The following is a 24,200-nucleotide window of genomic DNA, read 5'->3' as shown; positions in this document are numbered from 1 at the left end:
TTATGGAGATCTACAGAAAATTTAGGATTATGATCAAGTCCTGACTGGAATATTCTGTGAGACTGGATCATCTCAGCCAGCAGACTTGAGGCTGTTCTGGCTGTAGAACTCAGAGGAAATTGCAACAGAGGTGCTCTGAAACGTTGGATCATTTGGGCCATCCATTCCCATTGAAGATTTATCAGGGAGTCTTCCTCAATCAAACTTTATTTTTTTTTTAACCCAAGAATGAATCCAAAGCTTCTCATTTTCTGTGGAAACAAAAGCAAAACCTCTTATCTAAAGTAACATTTTTTTAACTTAAATTTTGAAGTCAAGGCATTTTCAAAATATATAGGTTGGATTAATCCAGCAGCATTTATAATCAAATGTCTTTAAGAAGCTGTTATTCCTCCTTCTTCAGCATTCATACAACAACAACAACAAAAAAACCAGCACAATAACATACGTATCCAGATTCTGTGTTTTTCATCTTCACTTGGCTTTTTTAAAATTATGTTTCCTTTATTTTTATTTTTTAATGTTTGGTTTCTTTGAGACAGTTTTTCTGTGTATCTTTGGCTGTCCTCGAACTCACTCTGTAGACCAGGCTGTCCTTGACTCCCAGAGATCTGTGTGCCTCTGTCTCCCAAGTGCTGGGATTAAAGGCCTATGCCACCATGCCTGGCTACTCTATTTCTTTTTTTTAAAGGACTTTATGCTTTTTCTTTTCTTTCCCAAGCCTTTGTATGTTTTTAAACACACTGTAAACCATTTAGAGTTTTGTTTTGTTTTTTTTTTTGTCTGAATCTGTCTTTACTGTATATTTTTTCAATCTTTTTCTGGTCATATGAGTCTTTAATATGCTAAGCGATATGGCTAGGATTAAAGCTGCAGGTTTGGTGGCTGGCCCCACCCCATTCCTTAGCTTTTTGAGAGTCTAACTTCATGACTGGTGGGAACCAGGTTCATTGCCACAACTCTGTGGAGTTTCTAGGTTCATGCCATCACCAAAAAGCGTGATGCTGGCTGTTCATAAACACCATTTAAGTATTTGATGGCAGAGCCTCTTAAAAGAGCTGCAAGGGTTTTGCTGCTAAGGGTTTTGAGTCACGAAGCCTTTCTTAAGGGAGTCATGTCTATGCTCACTGCCAGCAAACAAAGTCTTTACCCGAGTGAAGACAGTTACCAAGAAGCTGCACTTGACTCTCTTCTTTCTATCTAGAATCGGTTTTTAAAAAACTTTCTCAGGCTTTATGTGGAAATTCTTGCCAAACATTTGGGCATCATTTGTAGATGGAAGTTTCTGTCCTGCCTGGTACCACAGCCATTTGATCTCGAAGAAACACACAGAGTCTTATATTAATTAAGAAATGTTTGGCCTATTAGCTTAGCATTATTATTAGCTAGCTCTTACAACTTAAATTAACTGATAATTCTTATCTATGTTTACCTTTGTGACTTGGTACCTTTTCTTAGGAGGCATTCTCATCTTGCTTCTTCTGCATCTGGTTAGGGACTGACTCAGACTTTCCTCTTCCAAGAATTCTCTTAGTTTGGTTGCCCTGCCTATATTTCATGCCTGGCTACTGGCCAATCAGCATTTTATTAAACCAATACAAGTGACAAATCTTTACATTGTACAAAAGCATTATCCCACAGCAGAGGATCCTCCCTAAAAGGTACTAGAGGACACAGTTTTACCTTTCTGCACTTATCCCAAAGCCAGTTCAGATTGGTCCTTTAATTCTTCATACCCAAATATATCAGGAATATCCTTGAAACTGTCTAAATCTGATTGTTACCAGGGTGGGAAAACTTACACCATTGTTTATAAATGGGAGTATAAGCATCGTTGGGAGAGTGGTGTGTAAGCATAGAACATATAGGTGAAGAATTCAGGTTGCCAAATGCAACAAAAGTAAAAAATATTGTGTGCACATAACCCAAACCAAAGTGGGGTCCCATGACCCTAAACTATCTTGCTTGCCCCAGTTTGATGTACTGGTTAAATGGGTGTCACTTGATTGTGATCTGTAATCCTTTTATATTCCTGGGTTTGGTCTTTTAAATGCTTTTTGGTAGAATTTTCTCCCCTGTGCTCCCTGCCCTCACGTCTCTCCTCTCCTTCCCCCTTCCCAACTATGACTGTATGGTTTTTGGTATTAGGCTAATAGTTGTTCTATATGTACTGCAACATAGTCTACTCTTTCCTAGAAAAGCTAATGTAGTTGTTATCAGATACTTTATCAGAGCAAGGAGAAAAATAAGGCAATGTAAAGAAGGGGGACTTACTTTGACTCTCAGTGTGAGTGTTCAGTCCATCACAGGGGCAAATCACTGCAGCCGAGTGTGAGGTCATGCATACATAGTCAGGAAGCAGAGGGTGAACTCTGACACCGTCAAGAAGATCGCTCTTATTTATCTAGCTTCTCTTTTTTTAAAGATTTATTTATTATGTATACAACATTCTGCCTCCATATATGCCCACACGCCAGAGGAGGGTGCCAGATCCCATTACAGATGGTTGTGAGCCACCATATGGTTGCTGGGAATTGAACTCAGGACCTCTGGAAGAGCAGCCAGTGCCCTTAACCACTGAGCCATCTCTCCAGCCCCTTATCTAGCTTCTTGAGTGAACAATTGGGATGCTCATATGAGACCCTTCCTTGTTTCTTATATAAACATCTAGTAAGTGGCTCTGAACTTGTGGGTTGCAGCCCCTTGGTGGGTCAAGTGATCAAATGACCCTTTCACAAGGCTCACCTAAGGCAATGGGAAAACACAGCTATTTACATTATAATTCATAACAGTATCAAAATTAGAGTTGTAAAGTAGCAGGGAAAATAATTTTGTCGTTGGGTCACCACAACATGAAGAACTGTATTAAAGGGGCACAGCATTATAAAGGTCGAGAACCACTGATTTAGTGTGATAGACTGCCCTCTCGGTATCGAGCAGACTGACCTCAAATGCCTGGTTCAGACAATCCTCTTGCCTCAGCTTCTTAAGAAGCATGGACTACAAGTGCATAGTATTCTTTAATAAACATGTTGGGATATTTTTATATATTTTAAATATCTGTGCTCTTTTACATGCAGGATTTTTGTCTACTATCCCACTGATCATTTGTGTATTTTTGTTTTTTCTATTTTTCATTGGCTTATGAAGAGGAGTGGGTTTATTATGGTAAACTAGACATGATATAAAAGGTCCACTTTAACTGTTTTACTTATAAAAAGTGGTGCCATTAAGAACATTCATGCCACGTGCAACTATAACATCTCCCCGTTTCCAGAATTTTGTCGTAACCTCCAAGAGAAACTTGGTGTCATGTAGCAGTATGCCCTCATGACCCCTCCTTCCAGCCCCTGGGAATTCTGTTTCTGTCTTGTGATGGCCATTCCAGGTAATTCATCTAAGTGGAGTTACACAGTTTATATCCTTTTTTAGCTAACTTTTTTTGGTCTGTTTTAAGGTCTTTTTCTTCTTTTTTATTGGTAAAGTTTTGTGGGAGGTATTTGTGGTCCTACTGACATCTCTCATATAAAAATAAAATTCACACTATAACTTGGACATGCAGAATGATGTTCTTTGTTGTCTGTAACTCACCTCCACATGGGAAGACAAAATGAGTGTGGTTCAGTCTGTTGGTCTAAAACAGTGTCTGCAGATGGACTCTCTCCAGGAGGCTGCCAGCCCTTTACCCTCTTTCCTTCAGCTCCTCTTTCTCTCTGGTGGTTCCTGGGCATGGGGAGGAGACTGAGAATCTTGGAAGTGCTGTGTGCCACCCACACGGAGCCGGATACCATTGTGGACAGGAGGTTTGGTGCGAGTTTGGCATCTCAGGCAGAAGATCAGGCTCCTGCCATGGACATCGCTCTCCAGGTGCTTACAGACAGACCTCAGACTTCCTCTAAAGCCATTGAGCCTCTGCCTTGTGCTCAGCCTGGCAGAGGCATGAGGTACCCACCTTCCTCTTTCTGTAACATCAGCTCTGGGGTTGCATCCTTATCACTTGCCTGCTTGCCTGTTTCTGCAAGCTGCCCCCAAATATCCTCATGTCTGTATCCAACACGGGGCTCTGGCAGCAGCTCAGGAAACATTTGTTGAGTTGTGATTCAGATAGAATATTCATGGCAAATTCTGTGCGACAGTCCAGCAGATAGCTGAAGTGGCCTAATTCATTTCCTGAGTCCAGTGTGTGTGTGTGTGTGTGTGTGTGTGTGTGTGCGCGTGTTTTCAGCACTTACTGTTTTCATGGTCCATTTACTCTCTAGACTGCTGCTGGGCCTGTCAGTGTCAGGAGCATAGGTGGGGACACTCGGTGGCACATCTTGAGGAGGACCTTAATCTTCAGACTGTCTCATTTTATCCAGAGCCAGGTCATTTCTCTCTGAGGCTCACGGCAGCATTTACTACCAGTGTTCTCATCTCAGCACCGAAAACACCCAGTAACCAAGCCAACACCAATTACATAGCCACATCTCTCAGAAGAGCCCCTCAGTAACCAGGGAAACCCTGATTTAGCTTCCTGACCATGAATAGTAAATTAGAAGAGCACACAGCCTCAGGCTGGGGCAGTTAGACGTGCCTGGCTCTGAGGGTAAAGAAAAACTCTGATTGGCAGTACAGAGTCCTTCGGAATCTTGCTAACCATCGCTTTCATCATGGGCTTTGGAACTGCTAAAGGTTGTTTGTTTGTTTGTTTTTAATTATACTAAATATGGGTCAGGAATGGTCTTGGATTTTCTTGGCCTCTTGAGAAATTTAGCATTTTACTTTAAATGGTGCTCTGTTACAGTGATACATAATTTTTCTTTTGGGTATATTATTATACCCAGAAGTTATGCTTTATCATTGAGTGAATTTGCCTTGCTGTGGACAAATAGATATCATGGCAAAAATGAAGATTCGAAAGTTGATTCCAACCTCAAAAGTTTCCTTGCAGAGAAAATAAATCCTAACAGAATAAAAGTCAATAAAATAACGTTGCAATGATTGAGGTAAATGTTTCTCAGTGTGCTGGACCTGTGTCTATGCTGTCCTCTTGCCCATTGGATGGTGCATTCTGACCCAGGGAAGACCCCATATCTGGCACATTCCTGGTGCTGGCAGAAAGAGCTCATGTTGCAATGGGGCAGCGTTATGTAAACTGCGCGCAGGAGAGAGGTGGCGGAATGCCTGCAGGCCAGGGGCTTCTGAGCAGGTGGCCTGTGAACTAGGGCTCCACAGGTGCCTGGGAGAGGCCCAGGGCTACCTTGTGTGCTCTGGGAACTGAAGGGAAGGCCTTGTGGTCAGGGAGAAGGAAGCACAGAATGAGGGGCTGTGAGCGGGCTGCGCTGACCTCCCTGAGTCTAGACGAGGCTTCCTCACTAGGTCCAAGGTTTCAAGTACTTTTGCTGCATCTGCCTGGCAGCGCACACAGTATGCTGCCCTCTGGTGGGATTTCTTCTCTGTGATCCCAGAGCTGGGGCGCTTAGATCTTTCCACTGTCTCTCCAGCCACTAGAGAACCAAAGGCACTAGTAGGAGGACATGTGTCAGCCTCCCTCTCGTAACTGCTCACTGGGGCATAGAAGGAACTAGAAGGGGGTCTACCGTCTACCTCAGCAACAGGAACTAGGATAAATCTCTTAGCGTTCCAAGGAGCCCCCACATCACTGTGTGTGGTCCAGTTCACACCTGTTGGGCTGGATCACACCAGTGTTTTTAAGTTAGTGGCTGCCTGCCTGCGTGGGCAAGCCTTGGACTTTGCTGAATCCCAGTTGGGACTTCACCCTCGCCAGTCCTCTGTCAACTGAGAGCTCTCCAGAGAGCTGCCTTTATTTTGTCAGGGTCTGTGGAATGTCTCGGGTTGAGCAGTCCCCCATTCAGGGGATTGGGAGAGGGCTGCAGGCACTGGGTGATGTCCCTGTTCTCTCTGCCTCCTACCTGAAGCAAGGACACTGCTGTAGTCAGGTGTCCTGGGTGGGTGTTGTGTCTAGCAGGGCTTTTAAATACTACTATTTTATTTTTTATTTATTGTATGTTTGGGTGTTTTGTGTGTATGTATGTTTATGTACCACATGGCCTGCCTGGTGTCAGAGGAGGACAGAAGAGGGTGTCAGATTGCCCAGAATCTGGAGTTACAGATAGTTGTCAGTCACTGTGTGGGTGCTAAGAATCGAACCAGGGCCTTCTGGAAGAGTGTCAAGTGCTTTTAACCACAGAGCCATCTCTCTATCACCTTTAACAGGACTTTATTATTTGCTAGTGTGTGTGTGTGTGTGTGTGTGTGTGTGTGTGTGTGTGTGTGTGTGAGAGAGAGAGAGAGAGAGAGAGAGAGAGAGAGAGAGAGAGAGAGAGAGAATCAAGTGCTTTTAACCACTGAGCCATCTCTCTGTCCCCTTTAACAGGGGTTTAATGTTTGCTAAAGTGTGTGTCTGTGTGTCCAAGAGAAATGGGGAAAGAGAAATCGTCCTTGTGTGCATTCTCGGCTCACTTTTAGATGGCATGAAACTGACAGCCAGGCCCTATAACTGATACAACCCCCATACTGTGTCTGTCTCCCTGGATCCCTTAATGTGTCCTTAAAGGACAGGAGCCTACTGTGGGGACACGGCAGAGAGATGGGATAGGGTACTTCACCTCTTGAAGTAGAGACGTCTGTGAGGGCCAGGCCAGACACAGACTCAGGTCAGCTGGAGCCAGGAAGCCTCATCTTGAGGGACTAGCTTATAGGCCCAGAACATGGCATTTCTCAAAAAGAAGTAGAGAGTGATGTTGAGTTCTCAAATTTCATCCTCAAACACAATGTTGTCCTCCCATCCTTGAGGAATAAAAGAAACCTTAAGTTTAAGTAACTGTCCCCCTGGCCCAAGGTCAACCAATCAATCACTCTGCCCAACTTCTTTATTTAGCATGTTTGAGACACTTAACTCCATCAGTGACCCAGAACCCAACCACCGCTGGTTCTGCAGCTCCAGATGCAAGCACCCTAAGTTCATAAACACTCCAACAATACCCAGCACTTAGGAGCCTAAGACCGGAGGACTTTGAGTCAAGGCCAGCATGAGCTACATGAACTCCCAGACCAAAAGGCAAAAAACAAGTTCCAGAAAATTCCAGAAGATTAAACTTGAGCCTGCTTCAGACCAGACTTGTACTTGTACTGAGTCCACGTACCTGATATACATAGGCATTGTGTTCATTCCCTATCATAAGTAACCCGGAGACTATTTAAAATAGACAGGTACAGTTCATATGCAAATACTATACCATTTTTTGGGAAGGACTCGAGCATTCTGGGATTGGGGTTGGGCGTGTCCTGGAGTCCCAGAATTCCATGGGCATGGAGGAACGGCTGTAATTTGTAGGTACGGTGTGAGTGTTTCCATTTTTCCCAGAAATACATTCACTTCTATGAGCCATGCTTTCCCATGGATAACTCTGACGGGCGTGAAACTGTACTACATTATTAAGTTCAAGACTAGGAAAGAACCATAAAAATGTGCCTTATTGTGTTATATTTACAGTCTAGGAAGGAAGGGATGCCACTTGGCAGGCAGGCCTTTGTATCTGTGACTAGAGGACCAAGAGGGGCCTGAGCACTAGGGAACCTGGGTCCTGCTGTGCCCCTTGCAAATGAAGTCCAGCACGAGGAGGGCAGGCTTCTGATCAAGATTCCCCTGGCTCTTCACACTGCACTTCTTGCGTGGGCTTTTACAATGAAGGCACGGAAAAGAAGAAGATGAGGGAGGGTGGGATAAGCTTGATTTTTTTTTTTTTAACCTAGAACGTCATCAGTCAGAAAAACTTGAGCTGGACAGTCATTTTGAAGGTTTGGCGTTGGTTTGTTGAGGCTATAAGTTCAGGAAGGCATTGAACTTCTGGTCCTCCTGCCTCCACCTCCCCAATCATTAGCCTTTGAGAAACACTGCTTTTCCTAGTGAATTTGACCGTGAACCTTTCTCTCAGGCATCTCACTGTTTTCCTCCTCCTCCTCCTCCTCCTCCTCCTCCTCCTCCTCCTCCTCCTCCTCCTCCTCCTCCTCCTCTTTCTTCTTCTTCTTCTTCTTCTTCTTCTTCTTCTTCTTCTTCTTCTTCTTCTTCTTCTTCTTCTTCTTCTTCTTCTTCTTCTTCTTCTTCTTCTTCTTCTTTTTCCTCCTCCTCCTCCTTCCCCTCCTCCTCCTCTTCCTCCTCCCCCTCTTCCTCCTCCTCTTTCTTCTTCTTCTTGCTTGAATCTCCATCAAGAAAGATATTTAGTGATTCTTATTTTCCCGTTAGCTAGCACGATTCAGACCTCTCTCTATTTCTGCCAGCAAAGTGCAGCCATTCTGACAGCAGTGTTAATTGATAAGATTTTGGCAGAAAGCTCAGCTCAGTCCACATAATTAAAGAAAGCAGTCCCAGGAGGAGGTGGAGGTTGCAGCCTCCACCACAGCTCTACAGACAAGAGTCTCCACGTGGAGCTCCTCAGCTCCTCTCTGATGATACCAAGACAGCCTGGCTTTTCTACTTGGCTTGGGAGCATGTCTGACTTAGTGATGGATGCTGGTCTTGGTGGTGCCACCGCATACACGGACCTGTGAGAGTACTCGGGACTGATGCCACATCCTTTGACAACAAGCTTGAATTACAAGAGAGTGGGTGAGGCCGGCTAGGTACCCCACTTGACAGAGGCGCTAATGTCGGGAGTTCCAGCTAGCATCTCCCAGTCTTACCTTCATATTCTCCCTTTCTCTCTCCATCACTTATCAGGGTGGCACAAATGTACTGAAATATTAAAGACTCTGACTTGAAATAGATTCGTTGTTTCACAGGTAGTCTGAGTGCTTAGCGAAGACCCAGAAGAAGGGGAAAGAAACGAAAACAGAACCCCTAAGGTGAAGGAAAACCTTAGGCTTAATGAACTGATTTAAGGAATAAAAGTCCTATCCTTTGGAACATTTCCCTAAATATCTTATGCACATGCAAATAAATATGAAGCCATAGTGCTGCAGTTTGGATTCCGAATGTCCCTCAAGGCCTCACGTGTGAAAGACGCAGTGTCCAGCCCGCGGTGCTATGGGAAGCAGTCAGACCTAGAAGGAGGAAGTTAAATCACTGGGGATGTGCCCTAAGAAAGGGATAGTGGAACCCCGGCCACATCCCCTTCCTCCTTCATTTTTGCCTCCTGGCTATGATGAGTGCAGCTCCCTTTGCTACATCTCTTCATGAAATATTGATTCATCACAGTTCAAAACCACACACCCAATCAACCAGGCGTCAAAACGTTTCTCTCCCCTTTCTGAGTTCATTGCCTATGGTGCTCTATCCCAGCAATGGAAACTAACATACCTAAACTAACAAATTCCCCTCAGACTGTCCGTCTTAAAGGAATGGATGCTTGCAATGCATTTCCCACCATCCTCACTAATGTATGCTCTGACACACCAGGTGGTGGCGGCACACACCTTTCTTTATTCTCAATACTTGGGAAGCAGAGACAGGAGGATTTCTGTGAGTTCAAGGCCAGTCTGGTCTACAGGAGCTTGTTCCAGGACAGGCTCCAAAGCTACAGAGAAGCCCTGTCTCGAAAAACCAAAAAGAAGAAGAAAAAAAGAAACAAAAGGAAAGAAAGAAAAGAATGCAGCAGCTTCTAGCCTTTGACAGCGAGCGAAAGCTTTTCCTAGACTGTCTTCCTGCATTCTGGGGTGTGAACATCAGAAGTCAGAAGTAGTAATTGGTTCTTATTAGCAGGCTCCCTTCATGGCCGGAATCGTCATAATGAAAGTAACACACTGACAAACGCCCACTTGACTTTTAAGGGTAAATTAAGGGGTGAATTTCGACGAGTCGTCTTCGGAGGAGCCAGGCTGAGGCTAGCCGTGCCCTTTACTATTCCCCCTGCTCTGCAATCACGTGAGCTGGACGAGAACACTCAAACCCCAGGGTTGAGGTAATCCTACCCCCAGTGCTGAGGAGAAAGTGATGCTGAGCCAAGCACACACAGACCCTGGTCAGGGCTGACGGGGTGGCCCTGCTCTGGCTCCTAGAGAATGCAGTGTGTTGAAACTGTCATCATCTTCCTGGGTAGCAAACCTTGAGCCGTTTCCCTCCCGTCTAGCTGCAGTGACTGAGCCTTTGACCAGCAACTCCCCAGGCCCCTACCCAACCACTAGCTCTGGTGATCCTCAGTCTACCCCCAGTGTCTATGAGGTCAGCGCTTTTAAAGTCTACACACGGGTGAGATCATGCGGTAGGGTAAAATGAGTTCTGAAGAAAGTAGAAAAAAATAGCTATTAAGAGCTGTTCCACAAATACTGTATATGAAGTCATGTGTTGTTAATGAGCTACATTTAAGCTTTCCACTCTGTGTGTGTGTGTGTGTGTGTTGTCAATTTAAAATATATAAGCACCGGGCACAATGACACATGCATTTAATCTCAGCACTCAGGAGGCTGAGGCCAGCTTGGTCTAAATAGTAAGTTCAGGACTAGCCAGGGCTATGTAGTGAGACCCTGTCTCTTTAAATAGCCTGTGTGTGTGCGTTCGCATGTGTGCATGCGTGCACGTGTGTGTGTGTGTGTGTGTGTGTGTATGTGTGTTAAGGGCTGACTGGCATGCCACTGGTATCAAGTATAGGAGCCCCACTCTCCTCCCCTGATATCTTTCTCATACTGCATAACTAAAGCTTTATCGTCCCATTTTCTCAGAATATAGTATGTGCGCATATATATGTACAGTCTGTGCATGTCTATGTGGGTTCAGATGTGGAGCCAGAGGTTGACATTGGCCTGTCTCCCTCTATTGCCCTTCATATTATTTTTGTTTAGATAGGGTCTCTCACAGCAGATGACCATCACCGATTGCCTAGGCAAACTAGCTAAGAGGATCTAGGGATCTGCCTGTCTCCGTCCCCCAGCACTGGGGTCCTAAGAGTGTGCTGCTATGCCCACCTTTTTACATGAGCACTGTGAGTCCAAGCTCAGGTCGTCTTGTTTGTGTGCACAACCCGTCTCTGCAGCCTGAGTAACTGCAGGTTTTACAGAAGATCCTCCTCGGTCACGTCCTCTGATCTCGAGCGTTCAAACACTCTGCCACGTTTACACAGTCCACACTCCATTCCCGAACTCCAGTACATACACTGACACACTCGGGCACACGTGTGCCAGCCAGCTCTCTACTGCTGAACAAAATGTTTGTGAAGATCAACTTATAAAGAGAGAAGGCTTATGTGGACTCCCAGTTTTAGAGATGCCTGTTCATGATTGCTTATCCCTTTGGTACTATAAAGAGGCAGCAATATTAAAAATTAAAATCTAAAATGAATTGGGTTCAGTCCGCAGGGTAGGGAGGCAGGCATCCTACAGAAAAGGGGAAAATTATTTTCAGGGTTTCTATACAGAGAATCATTGCATCTGAAAATATAGATTCTTTGGCTTATTCCTTCCTATATTTGTATTCCTTCATTTCCTTTCTTTGTCTTGGTGACCTTGGTAGCATTTGAAGTACTATGTTGAGAAAAAGTGGAGACAGGAGAGTTCATGATTTGCGTGGGAATGCCTCACGTTTTCCCCACACGGCGCAGCGTGTCTGTGGGTCATACTTAGCCCTTCCTGTATTGAGATGTGTTTCATTTTTCTTCATCACTTCAGAGGTCTCTTCATAAATTTATGCCAGGTTTCATTAAGAGAAACTTTTCTGTGTCTATTGAGATTCTAATGTGATTTCTATGCTTGGGTCCGTTTGTGTGATCTATTACATGTATTGATCTGTGTGTATTTCTGAACCTCTGGGATAAGGCCAATTTGATCATGGTAAATGATCTTTTTGTTGTGCTCTTGCATTTGGTTTACAAATATTTTATTGAGGCTTTTTGCATCTATGTCCAGTACAGAGATTAACCTGTAATTTTCTTATCCCTTTTAAAATGTTTTTTTTTATTTGATTTGGTATCTGGCTAATTCTAGCTGTCTATTTTGTGGACTAGTTTGAGAATTCTTGGTGTTAGTTTTGCTTCAAAAGTCTGATAGAATTCAGCAGTGGCTCCATCTGGGCCTAGATTTTGTTTTCAATTGGGAGGTTGTTTTAGTTGCTGCTTCAGTGTGAACATTTGCTCTAGCTCTCTCTAAATAATTTATTTCATCTTAAGTTTATTTTTGGTAGGTTATATGCATCTAAACATTCCTTCATTTCTTTTAGATTATCAAAGATAGTGGAGTGAACATGAGTTACATCTAGTAGAGCGGTTAAGCCCAATGAGGAATAGAAAACACCAAACACTATAAAATCAATGAAATGACCAGAGAAAATACATATCATTCAGTATTAACTCTGATTATTAATGGTTACAGTTTCCCACCCAGAAGACACAAGCTATCAGATTCAGTCATACAATGGGATTCATTTATTGTTACATATGTGAGACATACCTCAGCATCACAGACGGATGCAGCCTCAGGTTGAAGGGGTGGGAAAAAGTATTCTAAACCAGGTGTTCATGGGAAACAGCGAGTGTAGCGCTGTGCCAGTATCTGACAAAATGGACGTCAGACCCAAACTAATCAGAAGAGAGGAAAATCATTTCACGTGGATTAGAAGAACAATCCATCAAGAAGACATCACAGCTTCAAACCTGTAACCAACAGACACGGACACACCCAGTTTCACAGAGGAAATGGTACTAGTGGTAAGAGCACATTATTAACACAGTAGCAGTGGGTCTTGGAAGACGAGCTGAGGACACGTGGGTGCCCGGCAAGTTTGTCCTTTCCTTTAGATGCGTAGTTGTGATGCACCCCGTAATCCATGTTGTGCACACCCTGAGCTCCCCTCTAATGGAGTAAAGCTTCCAAGTTCTGGAAAAGTCCTGACGGCACAGAGTGGCTCATGGATTTCTAGTGACTGAGTAAGCACCCTGTCTGTGCCTGGCATGCATGCCATGGGTGGTCACATGTCCCTAAAAAGGCTCCCACAGTAAGAAACTACAGGGAATATGCCACATGGTTGCTTTTCTCTCTTTCCTTGCGACTCCATCAGTACCAGTCAAGCCCCACTGTCAAGTCTGTGTTACACGATAGCCGTGGGCAAGGGGGTGGGTGTGGTTGGGTCAGAACAACGCCGGCAGGACTTGTGAGCCTGGCTGTATTGGACTTGGGCTCCTTTACTGTGCTTTTGTTTGATTGAGTTTGTAGAATGGGTTCTACTCCATAGGTCAGGCTCTCTTTGAACTTGTCGCTCTTCTAGCTCTGCCTGCCCAGTTCAGGAATCGCAAGTGCAGACCACCAACCTAGCTCAGAAAGTCATCTTTTATTTTTTGAATTATTATTTCATGTGCATAAGTGTTTTGCCTGCATTGTGTATACCATATGCATGCCCGGTACCCACAGAGGCCAGATGAGGATGTCAAATCCCATGGGACTGAAGTTACAGGCTGTTATTAGTTGCAGCATGAGTGTTGAAGATCAAACCCCCAGTACTCTAAAAAGAGGAGCTAGTACTTGGAACCTCTGAGCCATCTCTCCAGCTCCCAAAGTCCATCTTTCAAAACAAAACAAAAATCCCTCTTATCTGTGGGCTCTCCTGTGCTGACTCTATCGGCTTTGCTTCTACATTGCAGTAGGGTGGGGTGTCTGATGTTCACCGGGTAGTGAGAGATGAGTGTGTTTTTTCTCAACCATCTCATGAACGTGGATCAAAGCATTGCATAATCTTAGCTCCGCCTCTGTGCTCGTCACTGACACTGAAATAGCTCATGCTAAAGCCAAAACTGTTTCCGCACTGCAGGGTAATCCCGGGGAAGGGAAGGCAGGTTGGTTTAGCTGAAAAGCATATTTTTTTTTTTATTTTTTTATTTTTTTCACTCCAAAGTACCCTCTAGTGGCCCCAGGAAAGGGACATCCGAATAAATCTTTTCCATCAGTTATTTCACCGAGTTGGTGATTAATTCCAAGAAGAATTCGGGAAAGCTCATGATTAGTTCCCTGACCCTGACATCTGGGTGTGCTGGCAGATTTATTTCAAGAGTGCCCCCTTGGCGTTGGGGTCACTGGAAAAGACACAGCAGAGCTTTGCAAATGAAACCACAGTAATTCTTTGTGAATCTCTTTGGCGCATTTAACCTGCCCCCCTTATTTATGGCCCATCAGCCTGTCTGGGAGTAGAAAGGGCTTACACAACAAAAAGAGGAATGCTCCACCCCTGCCGTCCGCTGCTAGAAGCACAGAGGAACTAGATTTGTGACCTTCGGGTGCTGCCAAAGGACAGGTCAGGGGAAGACTGAACCTGGGAGCTGAGTTATTAGCCCAGGGGAGGCAAGGCAGGAGAGGGGAGACAGAGGCCAGCGAGAGTGAACTGTTGGCTCACAGAGGGCATGCCAAAGTCACAAGCCTACCGACTCTTGTGTTTTCCATTCATTATTCAGTAGATTATGTGGGGCAGCAAAGTGGTGACTTTGTGCTCAGCTATGCCCAACTGCAGCTAATGGGAGCATTCTGAGCATGCTTGAGGTAGGTGAGGCTGAGTACGGGAATCCGTCTGTGGCTTGTCTGTGTTCCTAACTACAATAGTTTGCTGGGATATAGCTGTCACCTGTTGAAGGTCATGGAGTACTCAGAGTATCATTGAACCACATAACTCTCTGGGACCCTGCTAAAGATCAGACAGAGCCAATGTCGTGTTCTATTGCCATCATTATTTTAATTAATGAATAAGTCTGTGAAAACCAGATGTTAATTTTCAGTTGTGGCAGAAAACACACTTTGTAGCATGAATAATAAAAGCCCAGAGATGGCTATAGAGGCAGTAAGCCACTAGAGAGACTTTTTACCTCTACCAATGCTCAGACCTAAGGGGTGATCTCCTTAGTCTGCCTAGATTGTACTGGGTCTCTACCAAACCTCAGACTCCACACTCCAGTGAGTTCCTGTCTCTTCCCTCTTATGTTCCTCCCTCTGCCTCCCTAGTGCTGGGATTAAAGGCGTGAGCCATCACCCACCTGGATCTGTTTCTGGATCGATCTTGTATAGCCCAGGGTAGCCTTGAACTCACAGAGATCCGTCTGCCTCTGTCTCCCGAGTCCTAGGATTAAAGGTATGTGCCACCACTCCGTGGCCTCTAGTGGCTTAGCTTTGCACTCTGAACTTCGGGCAAGCTTTATTTATTAAAATACAAATTAAATATCACTATAGCACATCTTAAAATTTCCTACCTTAACCATTTGTACAATATCATGAAGCCCATTTTCTTCTTTACACATTTCCCACCTTGAAAAACTAGAACTCTCCCTCCTCCTTCCTGCCTCACCTAGTAGGATCCCACAGTGGCCGCCCTTCTGCGACTGTGGCTCCTTTTCACTTGCTGGATACACAGTGATTCCAATTTAAGAAGAAATGCTGCTGCATTGTTTCCCACAAAGGCCACACCATTTTGCCTTCTTGCCAGTAACAGACAAGGGAATGTACAAGAGAATTCTAATCTCTATACATTCTTGCCTAAACTTTAAGCATCTTTTGTTGTGTATATACATTGCATATTTACATCCGACTGTACGTTAAATATTGAGCAATGCCCTGTATCCCCCGACTAACTCTTCCCCTTCCCATTAGTTTCCTTTGTTCCATACAGTTTTGTTTCTACTTTAATTCATCTCTATTCATCTGTGTGAGATGTAGGGACCACAAATAAAAGGAAACGTGGTATTGTGTGACTGACGGCCTTCTTTCAAGATGACAATATTTCCAGTTGCCTCTATTTTCCTGAAAACTTGCCTAATTCCATTCTCCCTTACCTGTGAATGAAAGTCTACTGAATATGCACACTGCCTTATCTTTATCCACTCCTCTATTGTTGGCATCTAGGTTGGTTCCATAACACAGCTTCTGAGAGCAGTGCACCTGTACCCATTGAATCTCAGGCATGTGTGTGACTGATTGATGGCAGATGGGGGTGGAATAGGTGGATCATGGACTGGGTCTGTTTTTAGTGTTTTTGAGGCTTCCCATAGTGACTTCCATAGTGGCTGCATGAGTTCACACGACCACCAAACTCGCTCCTTGTAAGTAGACTACTTTTTCCCTACATCAGTCTGAAGTGTCATTGTTCCTGCATCGCACTCTGTTGGGTCATTGTTCCTCTTCCTGACACTCTCTTACTGGTCTCTATTTTAAAACCGTTATATCAGTGTTTTGATTTCAGCACCTCGAACATGAGATTGAGAGCCACCCCTCCCATGGTTATCCTTTGTAAAGAACGTTCTGGGTAATTCTTGCATGTATTGTTTTTCTATAAGATCTCTAAAGTACCATCTTCCAATCAGCCTGCAGCATTGGGATTCGGATTGAACACCCATCACACTGCCATGTCTTCCTTGGGAAAGCTCACATCTGGAGGGTTTGCAGCTCCTTCCATCCAGGAGCCAGATGTGTACCTGCCTTGATTCTCCAGTCTAACAATGCTTGTTGTTTATCTGTGAGAACTTTTAAGAAATATAACTCTTTTCCTGTTCTTAATTGGCTTAAAGTGACGCCAGCTTCTTCAGTCTATTGAAATCACGCGCCATTTTACCAATATATTTACTGCAGGTGGGAATACAATTAACGTAGCCACTCTGTAAAAACGGTGTAGGAGTTCTGCAGAAATGATATCGAACTGCCATGTGATCTGGCGACCCTACTTCTTGGTCTGTGTCCCAAGGATATGAACTATGTGTGCTGGAAGCAATGGCGGCACACACACAGGTGGGTTCGTTGCTTCTCATAGCAAAAATATGGAAACAACACAAAAGCCCATTGTTAGATTGAAAGCCTGTTGTTAGATCGATGGTTACATCCCGTTGTACTTATAAGCCCTTAAAAGATGGAAATTCTGTCATTTGTAAGAAACATGGGTACTGTGCTAAGTGAAACAAGCCAGGCCCAGAAAGTCAAGCACCATGTGAGCCACTTACATTGGAATCCAAATAACGACCTCATAGGAACAGAATGATAATCCCTGTAGCAGGAGACACGAAAAAGATGTGCCAGTCAGAAGATATGCGATTTCAGTTAGAGAGTGGTTCTCAACCTGTGGGTCACGACCCTTTTGGGAGTCGAACTACCCTTTCACAGGGGTCACCTAAGACCATCAAAAGTATCAGGTAGTTTTTACATTATGATTCATAAAAGTAGCAAAATTACAGTTATGAAGTAGCAACGAAAATTTTGGCTGGGGGAGGTCACCACAATGTGAGGAACTGTATGAAAGGGTCATAGTATTAGGAAAGTTGAGAACCACTGAGGAAGACAGAAGGAATAAGCCTTAGCGAGCTATTGCGCAGTGGTGTGTATAATGACAGTACTGTGTATGTTTAAAAATCGCTAAAGGAGGCCGGGCGATGGTGGCGCACGCCTTTAATCCCAGCACTCAGGAGGCAGAGGCAGGTGGATCTCTGTGAGTTCGAGACCAGCCTGGTCTACAGAGCTAGTTCCAGGACAGGCTCCAAAGCCATAGTGAAACCCTGTCTCGAAAAACCAAAAAAAAAAAAAATGCTAAAGGTAGATTTTAAAATGTTTTACCACAATAGAATTGGTTTGTGGAATGACAGATTTGTAAACTGGGGTAACGAAATTCACAATGTAAAATCAACGCTGCGCTCAATCCCCATAGACTTATAATATGTATGATTAATTTTAACAAAAAAATAATAGAGACACTGAGGAACAGCAAAATTAATCCACCATAATTTCAAGACTCCCCAGAACAAAATAGCCAGATCCAGAAGGGTTCACTGGCAAATATGCCAAATATTTTAAAAATTAATATCATTTCTGCATGCTAGTTGAGGATATAGAAGAGAAAGTTACACTCCTTGGTTGGTTTAATGAAACTGGTATCATTCTACCAAAAGTACACAGACAATGCGGAAAAAGAGACCTGGAGATTACTCAGTAATATATGCACAGAAGTCCTTGAAAATAGCACAAGGAAATACATATTCATGTTTCTAAATCATACACATCATTACAAAGCCAATCAATTTAATCCACTCGTTCAACAGGACCAAGAAGCAGAGCCACATGGTTGTATTAGCTGATGCAGGAAGGACAGTTGGCAAAACTGAACGTCCTCTTGTGATTAAAAAAATAACATATCAGATTTTAAAAATATTGTATGAAAAAAATCGATTTTCCATTAAAAAAAAAAAGGAGCCAGAAGTCTCTGATCCGATCTGTAGAACTGGAAATCAGCTGTGACTATTCGGAAGATTTTTTTTTTTTTGAACTGACAACTGTGCCTAACCCGACTGCAGGTTCGGGTTCCACACACCAACTGTAGTAGCCTTCTCCTCACTGGATAATGTCTAAAGGAATTTAAGAAAGTGAGCTCATACTTTTAAGAAAAATATAACAAACAAACAAACAAAAAGATTTAGAAAAATAGGCCTAGGCGATGCCCTCAAGCTGGAAACGTGGCTGCGGAATCCTACAATTAACACAGTCGGTGCTGGAAGAATGAGTACTTTCCCCCTGAAATGCAGAACACAGCAAGCCTGCTCATTCTCTCGGGTCTTACTCAGCATGGCCACAGCGATGGGAGTTCCAGCCCGCGTAGTCAGACAAGAAGATAAAATTACAGGCATAGAGATTGCAAAGGATGATGTAAAACCAACTCGATTTAGATGGCATTGATGTCTTCGTGTGAAATCCCAACGGAAGTTTTTAAAGGACAGCAAACAATGCAAATAAATAACACCGACAAAGAACTAACAGATGGGTTTGGAAAGGTTACAGGACACGCTGAAACCCACAGTTCGATGTGTTGGTCTACCCTGGGAATGAGAAAGAAGACACTGAAATGTGAAGTGAAGTATCATTTCTAGTCACTCAGAATACGTATAACTCCAACAAAGCGTGTGTCAGGCTCATTCACCGAAAGCTCTGTAACAGTAGTGAAATAAATCAAGGGAAGTGGAGGGACGTGCCCTATTCTTGAATTCAAACATAACATAAAAATCACTGTCCGTTCTTCCTAAATTGATGCGCAGGGTTATTTGACGCCTATCAAAATCCCAGCGAGAATTTTTTATAGACACTGACAGTCATATTCTAAAGCATATATGGGAGTAAGAGGAGGAAATAAAATGGGAGAAAAGAATAAAATGAAATGAATAAAATGGGGAGGAAACGTCTTTTCCATTTCTGGATTATAGCTGCAGTAATCAAGACTGTGTGTGGTGGAGACAGACAGACCAGTAAAGCCAGAAGTGGATTCACATGGGTCTGAAGCAAAGCAGAGGAGAAGGCCTTGCCGCAGGTATTAGATCACCTGAACATCTCTAGGCACAGATCATCAGCCTCAACCAAAGTCCTGCCTCTTACATAAAAAACAACTATAAAAGTCTTGTGCATCAAAAAATAGTGATAAACATATAAGGCCATTAGAGAAAACCAGTAGAACATCATTAGCATCTAGGGCTCAGGAAAAGCTGTTACATTAATGGTTGGAACATACGAGTAAACGTTTGGACATCACCAAAGCTGAAAACTTGCCCTACGGTAATTGTCTTAGGAGGATGAAAAGGGCAATTTTATACCATGAGAAACTGTGGGGTCTGCAAGCCACATATTTAACAGAGCCATGTATGCATGTACTGGCTCTTGGAGTCTGAAGTTATCATGGTTTTATTATGCTGTGTTTGGTGTCCTACATTCCTGTTTCTAATTCTCCTCGGGCGCTCCAAAAGGACTGAGAATCTGTCAATATGAGCCTGCCCGGGTGGCTTTGGCGAGCTTTGTTTCCCATTTTTGGAATAGATTCCAGAGCCTCTGTCTCCTGCTTCAGTGTGACTCTCTTGGTCGCAGAGATGGTCTGTTTGCTCTTTTCTCATTGCTTTAGAATTTCCTCTATCTCTTGCCTGCGTGCATTCTTCTTGGCTTAGTCTCTCATTTTGGTGAAATTTTCCCTTCATTACTTTTCTTGCCAAAATTATGAAGCCAGAATATGAAAGTTAAGGACACTGGCACTGTTCTGGTGGCATGTAAATTGGTTAAAGCACACACACACACACACACACACACACACACACACACACACACGCACAGTGGAAATTTTCCTGCATGATCTATTACAAAGACCCCTAGAGGCCCAGTAGCTCCATTCAGATGTCTATTTATCCTCAAATGAAATGCTGTGTATGTGACTTGGAATGCAGGATGGCTAAGCAGCTTTACTCTTAACTACTGCCTTAGTTAGGTTTCTGTTGCCGTGAAAAGACACCACAGCCACAGCAACTCTTATAAAGCAAACATTTAATTGGGATGGCTCGCATACAGTTTCAGAGGTTCAATCCATTATTGTCATGGGGAGCATAGAGCATACAGGCAGGTGTGATGCTGGAAGAGCTGAGAGCTCTATGTCTTGCTTGCAACAGGAAATTGGGTGGCTGTCACGCTAAGGGAGGCTTAAGCCAGAGGCATCAAAGCCCGCCCCCACAGTGACACACTTCCCCTGACAAGGCCACACCTCCTAATAGCGCCACTCCCTTTTGTAGGTCATTCTCTTTGGAACCACAACTACCAAGCACTGGGAACAACTCAAATGTCCATCAGTAGGTTAGGCATAAAAATAGAATGTATTCATGCCATTTAATATGATGCCAACAAACATCACTCACCTGCATCTAAATATAGTAACACTCTGCGTGCATAAAATTAGTGAAATTAATGAAAGTGTCATTGGGAAAAATATACAGACTGAAGTATGCAAGTGATCCCCAAAACAAGGAGGGAGGTGATGAGCTTCCTGGGCAGAGAAGAGGAGGCCTGCCTGGGTTTGCCTTGAACACGTGTGTGTGTGTGTGTGTGTGTGTGTGTGTGTGTGTGTGTGTGTTCTCTTTCACAAAATGAATGGTGAAGAAAATGGGCAAGGTTGAAGGCGGCCCCATCTCCTAAAATGTGATGCTATCGTATGACACACCCCACAGACAGCAGTGTCTGAGTCCAGCATCACCTAGGGAGAATTGGCGAAGATGCAGGTGAGCTTGAATGCTTATGCCCTTTGTTGGTAGAGGTTTCATTTGGATAATAAGAAAACTATTAGCCTTTTCATAATAATGTCATGTATGCTTGTACCAATGGGAAAAACAGATATATAGCTATACTTTATGAATCTCCTGATGAGGCCTGGAGTAGGGCCTTTCAGTTCCCCAGAATTTAGTCTTGTCTCTTTGGAAGGTAATTAGTTTTGGAAGGAGGGTGCAGAATCACAAAGCCTAGGTAGAGATGTTGAGGCTCAGAGCTCCCATCCAATCCCTTTTGCTCACATTGGCTGGTGAGAGCCAGTCACAAAATCCCCAGTGCCCAGTCTTGAGGGTGTCCTGGGATGCATCCGAAGCTGTTCTCCTGTGGATTGATGTGGAGATGCTGGGGATACAAGCTTGCACACGAGGAAAGCAAAGGCGTAAAAAAAGAAGCACTGTGGATAAACACTTAGAAGCCTAGGTAAGCAGTGTGGGGGAGAATTACAGGAACTCAGGGAAAGAGCTTGGTGTGGGCGTTGTCCATGGACACAGCTCAGATGAAAAGGCAACTTGGCATCTGGGGACCAGAGCTGCATACCTGCAGGGGGCATGCCTTGTAGGAAGAGCCAGCCCCTGATGAATCCCTGCACATTCCTTAGCTCTGCGGATGTGGTGGATGCGTCCTGCCCACATCCAGTGATTAGGAATGACAGGCATGATACATGGGTGCCTATGGCACCATCCTTCGCAGTCCATCATTCGATGAAAACTCATTTGTTACAGTTACAGCGGGCCAATATTTGTCTGAAAATAACATGGGCACTTTGAGTCACCTGGTGTGAAGCGTTTGTCAGGATTTATTGGAAGTGGGCACCTGCTAGTCTGCGGGAAAGAATTTGTTTCATGTTACATCAGCTTTGAATAAAATCCCACAGGTTTAAGCGACTGTTTTCTGTTTAGGCATTTTATATCTGGGTTTGCTTTTCTTTTCTTTTTAAAATCCCATTTCTGCTCAGGCACTGGCAAATCTGATCTTTTTCTTGTAGCGGAGAACCTCATACCTTATTTCCTGCTTTGCCACTGTTTTTTCAAAGTTCTGTGAATGCATTTGTTTCCTCCCATGGCCCTTAATTTTCTGAGCTGTTTTAATTTATCCAGAGTCCCCTGACAGTGACCGCTCATGTAGTATGACAACAAGTGAGACTCCAGGGAAACAAAACAACTATTAGGTAGAGGTGGGGATGGGAAACCCCACGGAGCCTTGAAGATTAAGATGGGCTGCATGCTGATGGATGGAAAGGATGTCAGGGACCATGGAGTGATGGAGTAAGAGGAGATTTCTGGCCATGAGAGAAGAACGAGGCAAAGCTCATCTCTACAGAGCAGTCAATGCCGGAGTATCTTTCAGATTGCAGTTATTCTTGTAGCCCACCTGCAGTTCATGCAACTTAAAGACTGCTTGAAAAATAATGTTCCTCTCTTTCTGTGTGTGTGTGTGTGTGTGTGTGTGTGTGTGAGAGAGAGAGAGAGAGAGAGAGAGAGAGAGAGAGAGAGAGAGAGAGAGAGAGAGAGAGAGAGACATGTGCTACCAGAGGACAACCTTGGAAATCTGTCCTCCCCTTCCACCTTGCTCAAGACAGTGCCTCTAGTGGAGGGAGGGGAAACTGTGGCTGGAACGCATTGTATGAGAGAAGAATTTTCTCAAGATAGATTTTAAGAATCTATGTTCTTTGTCGCTGTACACACCAAACTGGCTTGCCTGTGAGCTCCAGGGATTCTCCTGCCTCTGCCTCCCATTCTGCTATAGGAACACTAGGGTTATAGGCATGTACTGCCTTGCCTAGCTTCCCCTAGGCTCTAGGGATTCAAACTCAGATACCTGTGTGCAGGTGGCACCCCCTTACCCACTGAGCCAGCTCTCCAGCTCCGCTTTCTTTTTTTAATGATTGCTTTGAAAAAAGAAGTCGAAGTAATTCGTGGCCTTGGTCAATGGAAACTGTTTTAGCTGTCCTGGTCTGTTTCCAATGGAGCCATTTCACGTGTCCTTGCTGTGTCATAACAGACCTCAGAGCGTGCTTCGGAGGCCAGATGCCGTGCTAATGCGAGACTTGTCTGTGTTCCTGTTTAGATAAAGTTCGACAGCGTGGAGGTGTGCGTCTGCTGCGAGCTGCAGCACCACTCATCCGGATGCAGCAACCTCGGGGAGACACTGAAGCTGAACCCGCTGCAGGAGAACTGCAATGCTGTGCGGCTGACCTTAAAGGTGAGGCTGGGCGGTGCCTGTTGCGAGCCCTTCCCTCTCCTGGAAATGGGAGGATGATTTATTAGCATAGCGAATCCTTTCAGCTCCTGACTCATCCAGGTGGCTGGATGCTGAGGATCATCCTTCCGGGAAACGTATTTCAAAGCGTTGTAGATTGTCCTTTGGAAGCTCTGATTTCTGGCCCCCCCCGTTTCCATCTTTGCCAGGTAATTTTCCTGCCTCTGACAAATTAAAGCAGGGTAAGAATGGCTGAAAGAACTCTTCACAGATGAGCTTACCATGATTACAGTCTCTGCTGTGACTCCATCAAGGTCTACATGGTGATGCGTTTGACTTCTAAAATGATACGTAGGGCTGGTGAGATGGCTCGGTGGGTACAGACCCTGGGCATCAAGTTAGTGACCTGAGTTAGAACCTCAGAGCCCACATGGAAAGAGGAGAGAACTGACCCCAGAACGATGTCTTCTTTCCTCCTCACACACAGTGGCATGCTCATGCAACCAATATATAAACGACAAATAAATAAACAAACAAATGTAACTAAATGATAAAGGAAGAGATCTTATAATTCCCCATGGTTCCTACATAAAGAATTTGATCCTTTTTAAAGGGAGTATATTGTCCGGGCACGATGATGATGCTTTAATCCCAGCACTCCAGAGGCAGGTGGATCTCTGTCAGTTCAAGGCCAGCCTGATCTGCATGAAGAGTTCCAGGCCAGCCAGGGCCAGACAGTGAGATCCTGTCTCAAAGAAAAAGTGGGGAGGGCACATGGAAATGCTATCTATATTATCCCCCCCATACCTGTCTTCTTTCAAGGGCTATTTTCCTGAAAACCCAAAGTGGCTTCTTAAAAATACAGTCAACCTAGTCCTTTCCTTGGAAGGAAGTGGCTGAAATGTTTTGAAAGCTGTGCTGCCATCAAAGAACCTCTTTGTTGGTGGTGAGACTGTTTACAGTGGAGAGCTCTGGCCTATGGCCGGAAACCATTTCTGTGG

General features: G+C 44.3%; 1 protein-coding gene across 2 annotated transcripts in view; it reads left to right on the top strand.

The window, feature by feature from the left end:
• Entrep2 (endosomal transmembrane epsin interactor 2) overlaps nucleotides 1–24,200 on the top strand; it is a 402,661-nt gene that overhangs the window by 310,112 nt on the left and 68,349 nt on the right. For both annotated transcript variants that reach the window (XM_075952880.1, XM_075952878.1), the window contains one exon: nucleotides 23,068–23,202. In XM_075952880.1, coding sequence (XP_075808995.1) covers nucleotides 23,068–23,202 — 135 coding nt within the window. The remainder of the gene's footprint in view (nucleotides 1–23,067; nucleotides 23,203–24,200) is intronic.

The sequence above is a fragment of the Microtus pennsylvanicus genome, chromosome 18 (genome assembly GCF_037038515.1).
Source record: "Microtus pennsylvanicus isolate mMicPen1 chromosome 18, mMicPen1.hap1, whole genome shotgun sequence".
In the NCBI taxonomy this organism is placed as follows: domain Eukaryota; kingdom Metazoa; phylum Chordata; class Mammalia; order Rodentia; family Cricetidae; genus Microtus; species Microtus pennsylvanicus.
Note: the sequence above shows the minus strand (reverse complement) of the source record. Positions and strands in the feature narration are given on the sequence as shown.